Raw genomic sequence first — 13,556 nt, forward strand, 5'->3', positions numbered from 1 at the left:
ATTTATTGGTTTGGCTTTGTGTTTGGTTTGGTTTTCTTTCACCCAATCTCATTTTAATGTTTTACTTCTCCATTTTTCTTTTTACCAAGTGGGCTGATTACCTGTGGTCTCCATACTGGAGCTGAACACATGCTGAAAAGGGGGCTGCTTTATGCTTTAAGAACCACAAGGTGTGCCTCCCCCAAACTTGTCCTTCACTAATCCTGGAAAGTCACACTGGGTCTAGATAGTTCTTGGTGGGAATCACTTACTTGGACTCAGCTAATATGTTTCAGGGACGAAAAGTGTGGACTTTGGTGGCAGGCAGACTTGTGTTTATGCCCCCAGATTCGCCACTGGCTGCTCATGTGGCTTTGGGAAAATTATTTCCCTCGGGGGCTTCGTGGGAGAATGATATCAATCCCAAGGGTCTCTTGTGAGACCCAACCAACTAATGTCAGCCCCTTGGCCCAGCGTGAACCCTCCCTGTGTGTAAGTACCCCGTCTTCTTCATGTTGTATTCGCCGCTTCCCCAGAAAGCCTCTGTGAAAATGCATGTGGATTTGGGAGTGAGGCCCATCCACAGCACTGTAGAATCATCAAAGGGTTGGTAGGTAGTTTGTTGGAAAGCTGGGTCCTGAGAGCATGCAACCTATAGATGAGCTGAACTAAGCCTGATGGAGTCCAGAGCCCAGGGAACCTCCTAGGGAGGGCAGGCTTGGGGCCTAGGGCACCTCCGAGGGGCAATGAGGTAGGGTAGGAAGGGCCTGGTTATGGCATACTTCAGTGCCTCCTTGGGAACAAGCTAGAAGATGTTCCTACATGATTCAGAACAGGGGTCAGCAACTTACCTCCTGGCCAAACCCAGCCCCCCCACCTATTTGTGTAAATAAAGTGTTCCTGAAATGCAGCCATGCCATTCATTTAGGTATTGCCTGTGGCTGCTCTTTTGATACAAAGACAGGGTTGAGTAGTTGTACCAGGGACAGTGCTATAAAGCCTAAGATATTTATTCTTGACCTTTTATAGGGAAAAAAAAAAAATTGTCAGTCTCTGCTAGGGCACTTCATTCACATAGACTATAGCAGTTAGGATCACCAAATTCTGAGTCAGGCAGACTCGACTGTGATATGAATGATAGCACCTGGAATTGTGCAGTGGATAGCCTGTTCAATGGTAAACATCAGCCCCGCTGGGGGAGGCTTTCCTGTAAGATTTTAGATGCTCAGGAGTGGGAAAAAAGCAGTGTCTGGGAAATGTCAGCACCTCGCTGGGGGCCATAGTTTCTGCTGAAAGCTGCCAATGTGAGGTTGGGGAGGATCAGAGGAGGTGAGTCTAAATTTAGACTTTCCAAAGCCACTTTGTAAACCAGAGCCCCAGGAGTCCTCGAAAGGGGCAGTTGGCACGCACCAGCTCGTCTCTGGTTTGCCTCTACATGTTAAAAGCTGAATGTATGAGAGGATAATTAATTGGCCTCAAATAAGGGATTGGTGGAAAGTTGGTGAGAAATCAGTGGAGAGGAGAGGCTCCTCTGGACGGAGTCCGGGGGTAGAGATTTCCATTTGTGTGTTTTATTAAAACGCTCCCCATGGAATCATGGGAGCCTTGCTGCCCTTGGAAGAATTACATGCATTCTTCTCCCTGAGTGTCATTTGAGCACAACTGGGCCATGACCTTTCCACCTCTCAAGGTGAATGCCAGCTCCCTAGTTCTAAATCACACCTGTGATTCAGAGCAGCTCTGAGCCACCACCTCCAAATGGGGAACAGCTGTGCTTTGCTCTAGAAGCTTCATCACGTCGAGAGCTGCCATCCACCCTCTGCCCAGGAGGGCACATCCAGGTGTGGGGTCTGGGACTCCCCAGGGCTGATGGGCCCACGCCAGAAAAGAACCACTAATCCGAGACTGCTTAGGTAATCAGTGTTTCATAATAAGTCCACCTGTGGGGAAAGGCAAAGGATTTATGGTAGAAATTATAGGGGAATGATATGGGAAAACTTAGAAAATAGGAGGTTTGAGAAGGGATGAATCACAGTAAACTCAAATGGGAACAGAGAAATGGTCAGACGAGGGCTGCCTGGTTTGTGTTGAAATGCTGAGAGAGGCAGCATCTAAGTTCAGAAATATTGGTTTGTCTGAGCAGCTGAGGCTTGTGTGAAGAGCCCTGTTGCAGTGAACACGTTGCACTGGGGCAGCGACGGAAGGGAGGGGCAGGCAGACCGTCTCAGGAAGTTGGCCGTTGCGGTTTTGTAGACGTAACAAATGGACCGAAGGTAACTCCAATCCACCGTTATGTTCTAAGTGCGGCTTTGTGTCCTGGACTTGAAGCTTAAAGTCAAGTTGAGAGATGGACATGTATAAAAAGTTAAATAACAGCCCAGATTAGTATATGGCAAATGTCAAATAAAGTATATACACACGGATGTACAGGAGTTCAGAAAAGATTGGAATGTCACTGAAGAAACTTCAGGGAGGAAGTGAGACTCCATCTGGATTCAGAATGACGGACAGGGTTTCAACAAGTGGGCAGGAAGCAGAACATTTCGGGAACAGGGAAGATGCAAGCAGAGAAGCAAGGCAGGAGTTAAGAGTGTGTTTACAGGCCATGAGAACAAGGCAGTAGCTGGAATAGAGCCTTCCCAAGGTGAAGAGGTACCTGCCAATAGTTTGTTGAGCAGACCACTCACGCACAACCACACACACGCACATGATAGCCCCTCTGCCTGTGAGAGGAAGATGAAAGAGTTTTAAAAATAAATAAAGTCCCTCTTAATTATCCACAGATTATCTGCACTGCAGCTGATCTGGAACAAATCCTGCCTGCAGCTTGCTGGTGATGTCATCTCCCTGTTTAGGTGCTCATTCCCATCTCTGTTTACCGCCCAGTGGGAGCCGGAAAGGGAAGAAGCCTTCAGCATCTCCCCTCATAAAGCAAAATATACAATCGCCTCTGTTTGCTGTGCCCTTGAGAACCAGGCCAAGTATATGGGTGGAAAGTGAAAGGAGTTCCAGTTTAGTTTCTATTCCCTGACTTGGGCAGCAGGAATTGGAGGAGGGATGGAATGGGGCCCCAGGTGGTTCTTTTGTTCCCCTGAATTAGGTGACCAAGTGGACTTCACTGCACAGGCCACAGACTGACTCAGTGGGTGGTCTCTAACTGGCTTGGAATCTTCAAAGTGAATGGTATTTATCAATTCCTCAAGTGTTTATTGCGGAGAAGGCAATGGCAACCCACTCCAGTGTTCTTGCTTGGAGAATCCCAGGGACGGCGGAGCCTGGTGGGCTGCCATCTATAGGGTCACACAGAGTCGGACACGACTGAAGCGACTTAGCAGCAGCAGCAGCAGCAAGTGTTTATTGACCCTGTCTGTGCTAGAAGCACTAAGCTGGTGTTCTTTGAGCCCCAGTGCCCTTATCTGCAAAGTGGGAACTCGGACTAGAATTGCAGTCTCTCAGTGGAGATGCTGGCATTATTCATTGATGGAGATGCTCGTCAGGATGGTTAGCAAATCCAGCTCTGCCCATTAAAGGCCTGTGGTGACTCCTTGTCAGAGTAGCCAAAGAAGGCAGGACCACCCTCAGTTAAGGACCACTGGACTTGTTTGCTACAATTGCTTCCCAATCTGAAGTTCTGATTATTTTGTGGCTAGGCCCAATAAAAACATGTACAGTAGAATTACTGAAGGTTGATGAAACATCAGAATAGCAGGTACATCTTATTCAAGCAAAGGGAATTTTTAAGAGTAGCAACAACAGGTAATACCTGTTGAGCAATTATTATGTTTCAGATTCTTGGCAAATTCCTTTCATTAGAAGTCTTTAGAGAGCATCTGATTGTTTCCCATTTCAGATCACTTGTGTCCTCTAATTTGTCCCCTTAATTTTAGAGCATTGAGTTGACAATTGTCTTGCTTCATTTACCATTTGCAAAGTTCAGATGTGTACGTAGCCCTATAGGGGACCCTACATATGAAGAGAATGAAGAAGCAGCCCTGGCTAGATTCACTCCTCTGCACAGGATGCAGTATTTGTTCTCTGTATACATGCAGACTTAACAAATGTATGAAATCTGTCACTCCCTAAGAAGCTATAATATTGCCTTTACTTGGGAGGGATTGGGGGCAGGAGGAAAAGGGTACGACAGAGGATGAGATGGCTGGATGGCATCACTGACTCGATGGACGTGAGTTTGAGTGAACTCCGGGAGTTGGTGATGGACAGGGAGGCCTGGTGTGCTGCAATTCATAGGGTTTCAAAGAGTCGGACACAACTGAGCGACTGAACTGAACTGAACAGAGATGTGAATTGCTATTTTTGCCATTTCTTTTTTCTCCCCACTGAAGTCCTTTGCCTGTAATTTGAGTCAGGAACCACCAGGGGGCAATCAGGATATGATCTGACTCATTGCTTTCAAGAGCTCAGTTCAGTTCAGTTCAGTCGCTCAGTCGTGTCCGACTCTTTGCGACCCCATGAATTGCAGCACGCCAGGCCTCCCTGTCCATCACCATCTCCCGGAGTTCACTCAGACTCACGTCCATCGAGTCCGTGATGCCATCCAGCCATCTCATCCTCGGTCGTCCCCTTCTCCTCCTGCCCCCAATCCCTCCCAGCATCAGAGTGCTTTCCAATGAGTCAACTCTTCGCGTGAGGTGGCCAAAGTACTGGAGCTTCAGCTTTAGCATCATTCCTTCCAAAGAAATCCCAGGGTTGATCTCCTTCAAAATGGACTGGTTGGATCTCCTTGCAGTCCAAGGGACTCTCAAGAGTCTTCTCCAACACCACAGTTCAAACGCATCAATTCTTTGGCGCTCAGCCTTCTTCACAGTCCAACTCTCACATTCCATACATGACCGCAGGAAAAACCATAGCCTTGACTAGACGGACCTTAGTCGGCAAAGTAATGTCTCTACTTTTGAATATACTATCTAGATTGGTCATAACTTTTCTTGCAAGGAGTAAGCGTCTTTTAATTTCATGGCTGCAGTCACCATCTGCAGTGATTTTGGAGCCCCCCAAAATAAAGTCTGACACTGTTTCTACTGTTTCCCCATCTATTTCCCATGAAGTGATGGGACCAGATGCCATGATCTTCGTTTTCTGAATGTTGAGCTTTAAGCCAGCTTTTTCACTCTCCTCTTTCACTTTCATCAAGAGCTTTTTAGCTCCTCTTCACTTTCTGCCATAAGGGTGGTGTCATCTGCATATCTGACGTTATTGATATTTCTCCCGGCAATCTTGATTATAGCTTATGTTTCTTCCAGTCCAGCGTTTCTCATGATGTACTCTGCATATAAGTTAAATAAACAGGGTGACAATATACAGCCGTGATATACTCCTTTTCCTATTTGGAACCAGTCTGTTGTTCCATGTCCAGTTCTAACTGTTGCTTCCTGACCTGCATACAGATTTCTCAAGAGGCAGGTGAGGTGGTCTGGTATTCCCATCTCTCTCAGAATTTTCCACAGTTTATTGTGATCCACACAGTCAAAGGCTTTGGCATAGTCAATAAAGCAGAAATAGATGTTTTTCTGGAACTCTCTTGCTTTTTCCATGATCCAGCGGATGTTGGCAATTTGATCTCTGGTTCCGCTAGGTCCCCATTATCAAAAGGATACAATTCATCTGCCAATCCCACTGTCCTGCTAAGAAGCCTATGTCCTGCTTTGCTGTGCAGAAAGTCCCTTTTCTAGGGTGGCAATAAAATCTCCTTATAGTTTGTGTGTGTGCATTCTCGTGCTATTACATGGAAAGCAAGAGATACAAATAATTAAACCGGTGTTTAGCAAATTCTCTCAAAATATTCAAAGACATTTGCAAAAGAAGGAAGCAAAGGGGTCCAAGTAGAAAAACAAATTTATTGGTCCCTTATTTTCCCTCTGCGATGAGTTTCTTTTTACTGTTACCCTTCTCCACTAGTGCTGCTGCTGTGTGTTTGGAGGGCATAAAGAATGATTTCTGCAAAAGTCAGAGCTGATCACTGCCACCCACAGCTTGTGCATGTTAACCTTCAGGGAGAAGGCATTTACATTAAAGGCACACTAGCTGATGATCTTATCAAATCAATCCATCTTCTCTCTCTTCCAGGGGAGCGTTGCACACAGCAGGCTGGGTGGCTTGGGCAGTGCAAAGCCTGGAATCCCCTGAGCAAGCAATGTTTCAGCTGGCTGGACAGATCAAATAACACTTGGGCTGGTTAACAAAAGGCACCCAAGTGGGAAGGTGTTGGAAGCCGAAGTGTGGAAATTTACCCAACATTGTCTCTTTGACAGGGAAGGAGACTCGGTCTGAAAGATGCTGCATTCCGCCAGCCTCTCTGGGTCCAGCAGAACACAGTCTCCTTCACGGTGACGTGGATGAGGGGGTGACAGAGGACGCTGCCCGCCTCTGAAGTCTCCGGAGGATCCAGGCCAGGCAGGTGAGACCCAGGTCTGGGACTTCAGGTGCAGCTTGGTGTAGAGCTCATGAAAGGTGCTTGAATTTCTCCAGCTTTCTTCACCAGCATTCAACAGACTGGTTTGGGTTTCAGAATCTGAGAGAAGCTAGTAGAAAGGAAAGCTGGCAGAGGTACAGAGAAGTCCCTACAAGCCTCTCAAATCCACTGTTGGGATCCCTTCATACTGCTTGGGACCTGGAGGGCAGCTCCCAGGCTGCCAGAGGCTGCGATACCACTAGACTTTGGACCATCGAAAGGAAAGGAACATAGCTCAGCGACGGCTCCACATTTAAGCCAGAAGTAGTAACCTCTTATAACACAGGATTTAAAGGGGAGAGTTTCTGCATCTTTACTTTGTGGTCCATCATGAGAGAAAACTTTCCATTCACATAGATACTGGGACTGGATTTTCTTTCCAAGATACTGTATTTGAAAGAATCATGAGCCATTCTAAGCTTCCAGGGAGGCTCAAAGCATATAGGAGTTGGTGGACAGCCTTCCCAGGGCGAGGCTAAGGGGACAGCCTGAGCCTCCAACTTCTGCAGCTCAGCAGGTGTGGACAGATGCCACTCTTGTCTCCAGAGAGCTGGTGGCAGTAACATCACCAGGAGAAAAGGCATCCTTCAGCCTTGGGACTTGACAGAATGAGGAGGGCTGGGGAAACCAGGAGCTGGGACTCGGTCTTTCCTAACTGCCCCTCTGTCCCACGGGCAGCGCCTGACCACTGAGCCAACCATGGCCGAGAAGGGCGGCTGCCTCGCCAGTGTCTACGGGTATGACCTGGGCGGGCGCTTTGTTGACTTCCAGCCCCTGGGTTTTGGCGTCAACGGGCTGGTGCTGTCGGCCGTGGACAGCAGGGCCCGCCGGAAGGTGGCAGTGAAGAAGATCACCTTGAGTGACGCCCGCAGCAGGAAGCACGCACTCCGGGAGATCAAGATTATCCAGCGCCTGGACCACGACAACATCGTGAAGGTGTACGAGGTGCTGGGGCCCCAGGGCACCGACCTGCAGGGCGAGCTGTTCAAGTTCAGCGTGGCCTACATCGTCCAGGAGTACATGGAGACCGACCTGGCACGCCTGCTGGAGCAGGGCACGCTGACCGAGGAGCACGCCAAGCTGTTCATGTACCAGCTGCTCCGGGGGCTCAAGTACATCCACTCTGCCAACGTGCTGCACCGAGACCTGAAGCCCGCCAACATCTTCATCAGCACTGAGGACCTCGTGCTCAAGATTGGGGATTTTGGGTTGGCGAGGATCGTTGATCAGCATTATTCACATAAGGTATGTCTGGCTGGAACGGCTGAGAAGGGCGGTCCGTGGAATCCTCAAGAACACTCAGTGTTCGAGAGAGTATTCCTAGCTCCAGTGGAATCAGAGGACTGGGCTCAGTATTTAGGGGGAAGCTGGAGGGTGCGAGAAAGAGGGGCAGTCCAGTTCTTAGTCTTGCCTCTGCCACGTGGCCATGACCAGTGATTGGTCTACAGGAGGCGGTTGGATTAGATGATCCAGCTCTAAACTCCGTGGCTTTATGATTCTGCAGCTGGGGAGCTCCCCCGGTGGTCTAGCGGTTAGGATTCTGGGCTTTTACTGCCACAGCCTGGGTTCAGTCCCTGGTGGGGGAACTAGGATCCCGTAAGCCGTGTAGCACAGCCAAAAAAAAAAACAAATGAGCTGCTGGTGAATTTGCCTCTAGCACCGTATTATCCCCGCCGTCTGCCTAACCTCCTCCCCTCTCTACCCTCTATTCAGGACTCCCCAGGAGGCCTCCCAGGATTTGAGTCTTACTCTCTGGCTCATCTTGCCTCCTCCTTCCATCAAAGTTGCCCCACTCTGCGTTCCATTCTCTGTCTGTGGACAGAGGCACGAACGGGGAATCTGATAAACTCATTCTCGGCGTACCTTATCCAGCTAAGGGCTCAGCTCTCCCAGGTCCCATGATGCCCTGGGCCTGCAGTGTGATGTTGAAGCCACAGGGTCTGGTTGGTGCTGAAACCTCACATGGTGGTCAGCTAAACACCCAGCAGCTGCAGAGATCAGAGCAGCCCCGGCCACACTGACACTCGTTTTCAAGGCACTGGGCCCTTCAGGAGCTAGTTCTCTGAAGTTCTGTTCTCCTTACCCCAGTTTCTCTGACTTTAGGGGAGCCTCTAAGCATCTCAGGCAGCCACCCCTCAACAGAGCTGTGGGGTGGCTGTGACTTCTGGCCTCCTGCCAAAACTTGTCAATCATGAATTTTTACTACTGGATTAGCCAAAAAGTTCATCCCGATTTTCCTGTAACATCAGACAGAAACACCCAAATGAACTTTCTGGCCGACCCAAGAGAATAAGTGCATTCCTCAGGAAGTGGGTGCATCAGCCCTGTTACCAGCCACAGGGCTGGGGTGGGCAATGAGTGGGGAGGGCATCTCTGACCTTGAACATGTTCAGCCTTCTCTCTGAGGCCCTGTTCCTCTGCTCTCCCTTGCCACCCTATCTGCCTCTAGCCAGAAGGTCACAGACACTGAGAAAAGGTGCCAACCTGCCTGGCGCAGTGGCAGTGGGGTGGCATGGGGAGGGAGCTGGGGGGTAGGGCTCCCTGTCCCACCCTCCCTGGCTGGAACCTGGGCTCCAGCTCAGATTTCAGACCTTGCATCAGCCCAGCTGGCTCTTGTTGCCTGGTGCCGCCTGAACCATGAGCTTGCCCTCTGTCCCCACTCCTGCAGCCAGACCATCTGTCAAACCTGACAGCCAAGTCTGTAGGGAGGAATGTCCACAGTAAAAAAAAAAAAAAAAAAAAAAATCCCGTGCCCTTCTGTCTTCCTAATTCCCTGTGCTGGTTCTCTTTTTTTCAAAGGAGCAGTGATTCCAAACAATTGAACTGAAAATTTTAACCCAAATTTGCCCTTATTTGGTAAAAGGACCAGAGAATCCATGACACTGTTATTTCTGGATGCACAAAACCACCTTCTGAATTGGAATAAACCAGGACGTTTGGAAATAATAAAAGGAGCTTTTCTTCGATGCAAGTGAAGTGCTATCATGGGAACGGGCGCAGAACAGCACGTGGTGGGGGCTTTCAGGAAAATGAAGGCAGGGGGTTGTTGGCGCAAGCAATGTCTGTGGCAGTGATTCTGAAGGAGGTGTGAGGAGGTGATGCTGTGATGGAGACGGAGACCCAGGCTCCCTTCTGGGGATGTCGCCTGGGACACAGTCACCCCCGGGAGCCTCTATTTCCCCATCTTTGATAACGGTGATCGTATGTGCCCTGCCTGCCCCCCGGCTCGTGGTTATGAATCAAAATGGAACATAAAAGCAAAGCCCCTTAGAAAGTAGTAAGGAAGCCCCCCCCCCCCAACCCAGCCCTGTTCAGAGTGCTGGCTGAGTACACGGGGCCCAGGAGCTACGCTGGGGGCCACGGAGGAGCCCCAGGTTCACTGACCACCAACGGTTGCTGTGCGCCTGTCCCTCAGGGGTGGGAAGACACCGTCTCTCTGGTCGGGACTTTGATTTTCCTGATGCAGAGGAATTTAGATGCTCTGACTTACACTTTTGTGGGCTCTCTTCAATAAAATTAACTGTGGGAGGTTTAAAAGAAAAAAAAAATCACTGGAGCCAGTGACAGGCCCAGTAGGTGCTTACATCAGCCCTGGGTTTGGCAGGCGTCCCCCACCCCCACCTGCCTCCTCCCTCGTATGCTCTCTGCTTTTAGCTTCCTCCCTACTCTTCACCAAGTGATGACGAAAGCTTTATATTGGGTGCCTTTATCTGATTGCATTTAAATCAGTTCTCATTTAATTCTCATAATGCCGTGAGGCACTTTGGGCAAATGGTCCATTTTAAGATGGAGAGAACTGGCTTTCTCAAGATTACTTGGCTGACTGCGGCAGAAGGGGCATAAGAATTTGGCCTTCTAGCATCTTGATGAATGGTCTTTCCATGCGCCATTTCCTCCATGGAGGCTGTCTGGGTCTTTCCTTCCTTCGAATTCCCCGCCCCCCATAACCTGGATCTTCTAGCACCCACCGTTGTCTGCTTTGCGGTATTTCTGCCGCTGTCTTCTGTGTTCTCTTAGGCTAAGAGCTCTGTGGTTCTTGACGGCTGTATCACGTTCACATCGGTTTCCTCCAGGGAGTCTAATCCTGTACCCGAGATATGGCCCAGCTGATTGTGTGGACTGTCGTGAACAAATGGAAGCATTGTCATGGGCCAGCACATTGCAGGTGGCAAGCTAGTTGGGGTCACTGATTCCATGTGCTTAGAAGGTTTGACTCTCAGAGAGACAGCGTGGCATTCTTCCAGCCAACGGAAGTCAGAAGTATGCACCTGCTCTCCCCGGTGTGTTTGGAGGACAATTGCCTTCACTGGAGCAGCTCTAAACTTGACCCCTCTGAAAGCTTCAAGGATCCTACGCTTGCCCCGAAGAAGCTCTTGCGCATCTGGCCTGCAGCCAGTGCCTTTGTGTGGGTTACAGCCCAGGGTCAGGGACAGGCTTTGTGATCTGATGGCGGGGGAGGGGGCGGGGGGAGGAGCTGGACATGGATGCACCAGCTGGTGCTCCTTGTCCTCGTTGTAGCTTTGTCCTGAGTGGACAGCAAGTCTCCTTCCCGTCCACATCCCCCACATCTAGTACAGGGCCTGGCCCAGGGTAGGTGTCCATTGTGTTTGTCTCACGGAGGAAAAGGCCTCCTCTTCTCTAATGAGTAGCTGACAGCTTTGGAGCATCAAGTTTCAGTCAGGCAACATTATGGGCACATGACCCCCTCCCACACCACCCCAAGGGTCTTTGATTTTGCAAGGCAGAGGGCAACTAGAGGCCCTGGTTGACCTACACTGACCGTAGAATGTGGCAGTGGGTAGCAATGAGGGTATTCTGGCAGCTCTCACTCATCAGGCATGGCATGGGGGACCCCTGGTTTCTCTGTCATTCACCATGTGACTTCAATTCCTGTATTGTGTAGGTCATTCCCAGAATAAGAGATCTGTAAGGAGACCTCCCAATCACCTGGTCCGTTTCTTTCATCTCACAAATGGTAATACTGAGGCCTAGGAAAGAGATCTGTTTAAGACCATACAAGGACTGGCTGAGCCTAGAGTACCATGTCCGCTGTTTTTTTCTGAGCTCCTTCTCAACTGTCTGATCTGTCAAATGGGGCCATCATTCCCCTTCTGCTTATTTCATAGGATCCTTGATAGCATCAGTGAAAGCAGGGCTGTCAAAGGCTTTCCTGATGAGCGAAAGGCTAAATCACTAACACAACCACTTGCCCAGTAGATGCCGTGGTAACACCAGGCAGAAACCCTGATGTCAGTTTCCCCTCCTCCGACATATGGACCCAGGGACGGGGGGCCTGGCATGCTGCAGTCCACGGGGTGGCAAAGAGTCGGACATGACCGAGCCACTGAACAACCTGACGTGATGGCCGAAGGGCGAGTCAGGAGCCCCCACCTCCTGAGGGCGGCTGCCGGCCTGTGTTCTTGTCATGAACCCTCTTCTGCCCGCCTCCTCGGCAAGCCCGCTAATTAGTTCCTTGTGTGTGTGTCAAGAGGAGGCAGCTGGAAGGGCATGTTTCCCTTTGAATTTATCCTATTAGGGAGTAGATGAGCTCAAAAGAGGGGAAAAAATGTAGTTTAAGACTTCACTAAGTTCTGTGTAAATTCTGAGAAATGTCAGGAGCCCCCAGGAGAGGGTGCTGAAGGCTGAACAGGGCGTTGACAGCCTGATTAGCTGTGTGAACACGTCCCTCCAGGCAAGGGCCTGGGAGAGGGAACCATCTTTTGTCCTTGCCGGAGGCTGCCAGCGGACCTGCCTTTCCTGGGAGCAGTAAGCAGAGAAAGCTGCAAAGGAAAGAAAGCAAGAGTAAGAGGCCCATAGCATATGTCTCAGAGAAGGCCATGGCACCCCATTCCGGTACTCTTGCCTGGAAAATCCCATGGACGGAGGAGCCTGGCAAGCTGCAGTCCATTGGGTTCACTAAGAGTCGGACACGACTGAGCGACTTCACCTTCACTTTTCATTTTAATGCACTGGAGAAGGAAATGGCAACCCACTCCAGTGTTCTTGCCTGGAGAATCCCAGGGACGGGGGAGCCTGGTGGGCTGCCGTCTCTGGGGTCACACAGAGTTGGACATGACTGAAGCGACTTAGCAGCAGCAACAGCAGTATATATCTTGGTGGGTCATTCAAGCAAGTCCAAGATTTCTGCCAGGCTGGCCTGCCTTTGGGTCCTGACCCCTTTCTGTTGGTTTGGCCAGAAGGTTCTTAAGATCCAGACAGTTCCATAGGACGTTATGGAAAAACCTGGGCTTTCAAAGGCCAACCCAATACTTCAGAACCATCCGTCTTCTTACCTTACAATTCATGGTCGGAATGCTCTCACACTCTGCCTCCATATCTCATGAAGATTTCTTTAGAGATCAACTAGTACCATCGTTCTCAAAGCGTGGCTGTGGACCAGCAGCATCAGCCTTACCTGGGCACTTGTTAGAGATACAGGTTCTCAGTTTCCATCTCAGACCTGCTGGATCAGAAACTCAGCGTGGGGGCCCAGCAAGCTGCGGTTCAACACGCCTCCAGGTGATTCTCATGTGGGTGAACTTTAAAGCATCACTGATCTGAAGATGTGGAGTAGCTAGTCTGTGAGCAAGCTGCTTTTATCTTGCGAGCGTTCCTTTTAGTTTCTTCTTAAATACTTGCTATTTATTTGGTTATGTCGAGTCTCGGTTGGGGCGCGGGATCATCATTGTATCATGTGGGGTCTCTTGTTCCGCTTCACCAATTCCAGTTGAGGACTTGAGCTCAGTAGTTGTGACGCGAGAGTTTAGTTGCTCCGAGGCACGTGCGATCTTATTTCCCCAACCAGGGATCGAACCCATGTCCCCTCCATTGCAAGGTGGATTTTTAACCACTGGACCACCAAGGAAGTCCCCAGAAAGTGGACACTCCTGGTGTATCTGCTGATGCTTGCAGCTGAGGTTCTCAGACTTGAGCTCAATGAAGAAGGCTAAGAACTCCTCCCAGGTAACATAGGTGTGTTTGAAGTAGGTACCTTAACCAAAAGGGGTACTTAATGGTGGTGATATCAGGCACTGTGATGGGGAATTATGAAGATGGTTTTAGGCAGGATGACTTTTAAGGCTTCAGTCACATCACTTGGAAACCGCCT

At 49.8% G+C, this 13,556-nt stretch overlaps 1 protein-coding gene across 1 annotated transcript in view; it reads left to right on the plus strand.

Moving 5' to 3' along the window:
- The window catches only part of MAPK4 (mitogen-activated protein kinase 4), a 173,299-nt gene that overhangs the window by 103,519 nt on the left and 56,224 nt on the right, over positions 1-13,556 (plus strand). Inside the window, exon 2 of the mRNA XM_027960753.2 lies at positions 6,249-7,693. Coding sequence (XP_027816554.2) covers positions 7,148-7,693 — 546 coding nt within the window. The 5' untranslated portion in view covers positions 6,249-7,147. The remainder of the gene's footprint in view (positions 1-6,248; positions 7,694-13,556) is intronic.

This window comes from Ovis aries, chromosome 23 (genome assembly GCF_016772045.2).
Source record: "Ovis aries strain OAR_USU_Benz2616 breed Rambouillet chromosome 23, ARS-UI_Ramb_v3.0, whole genome shotgun sequence".
Lineage (NCBI taxonomy): Eukaryota > Metazoa > Chordata > Mammalia > Artiodactyla > Bovidae > Ovis > Ovis aries.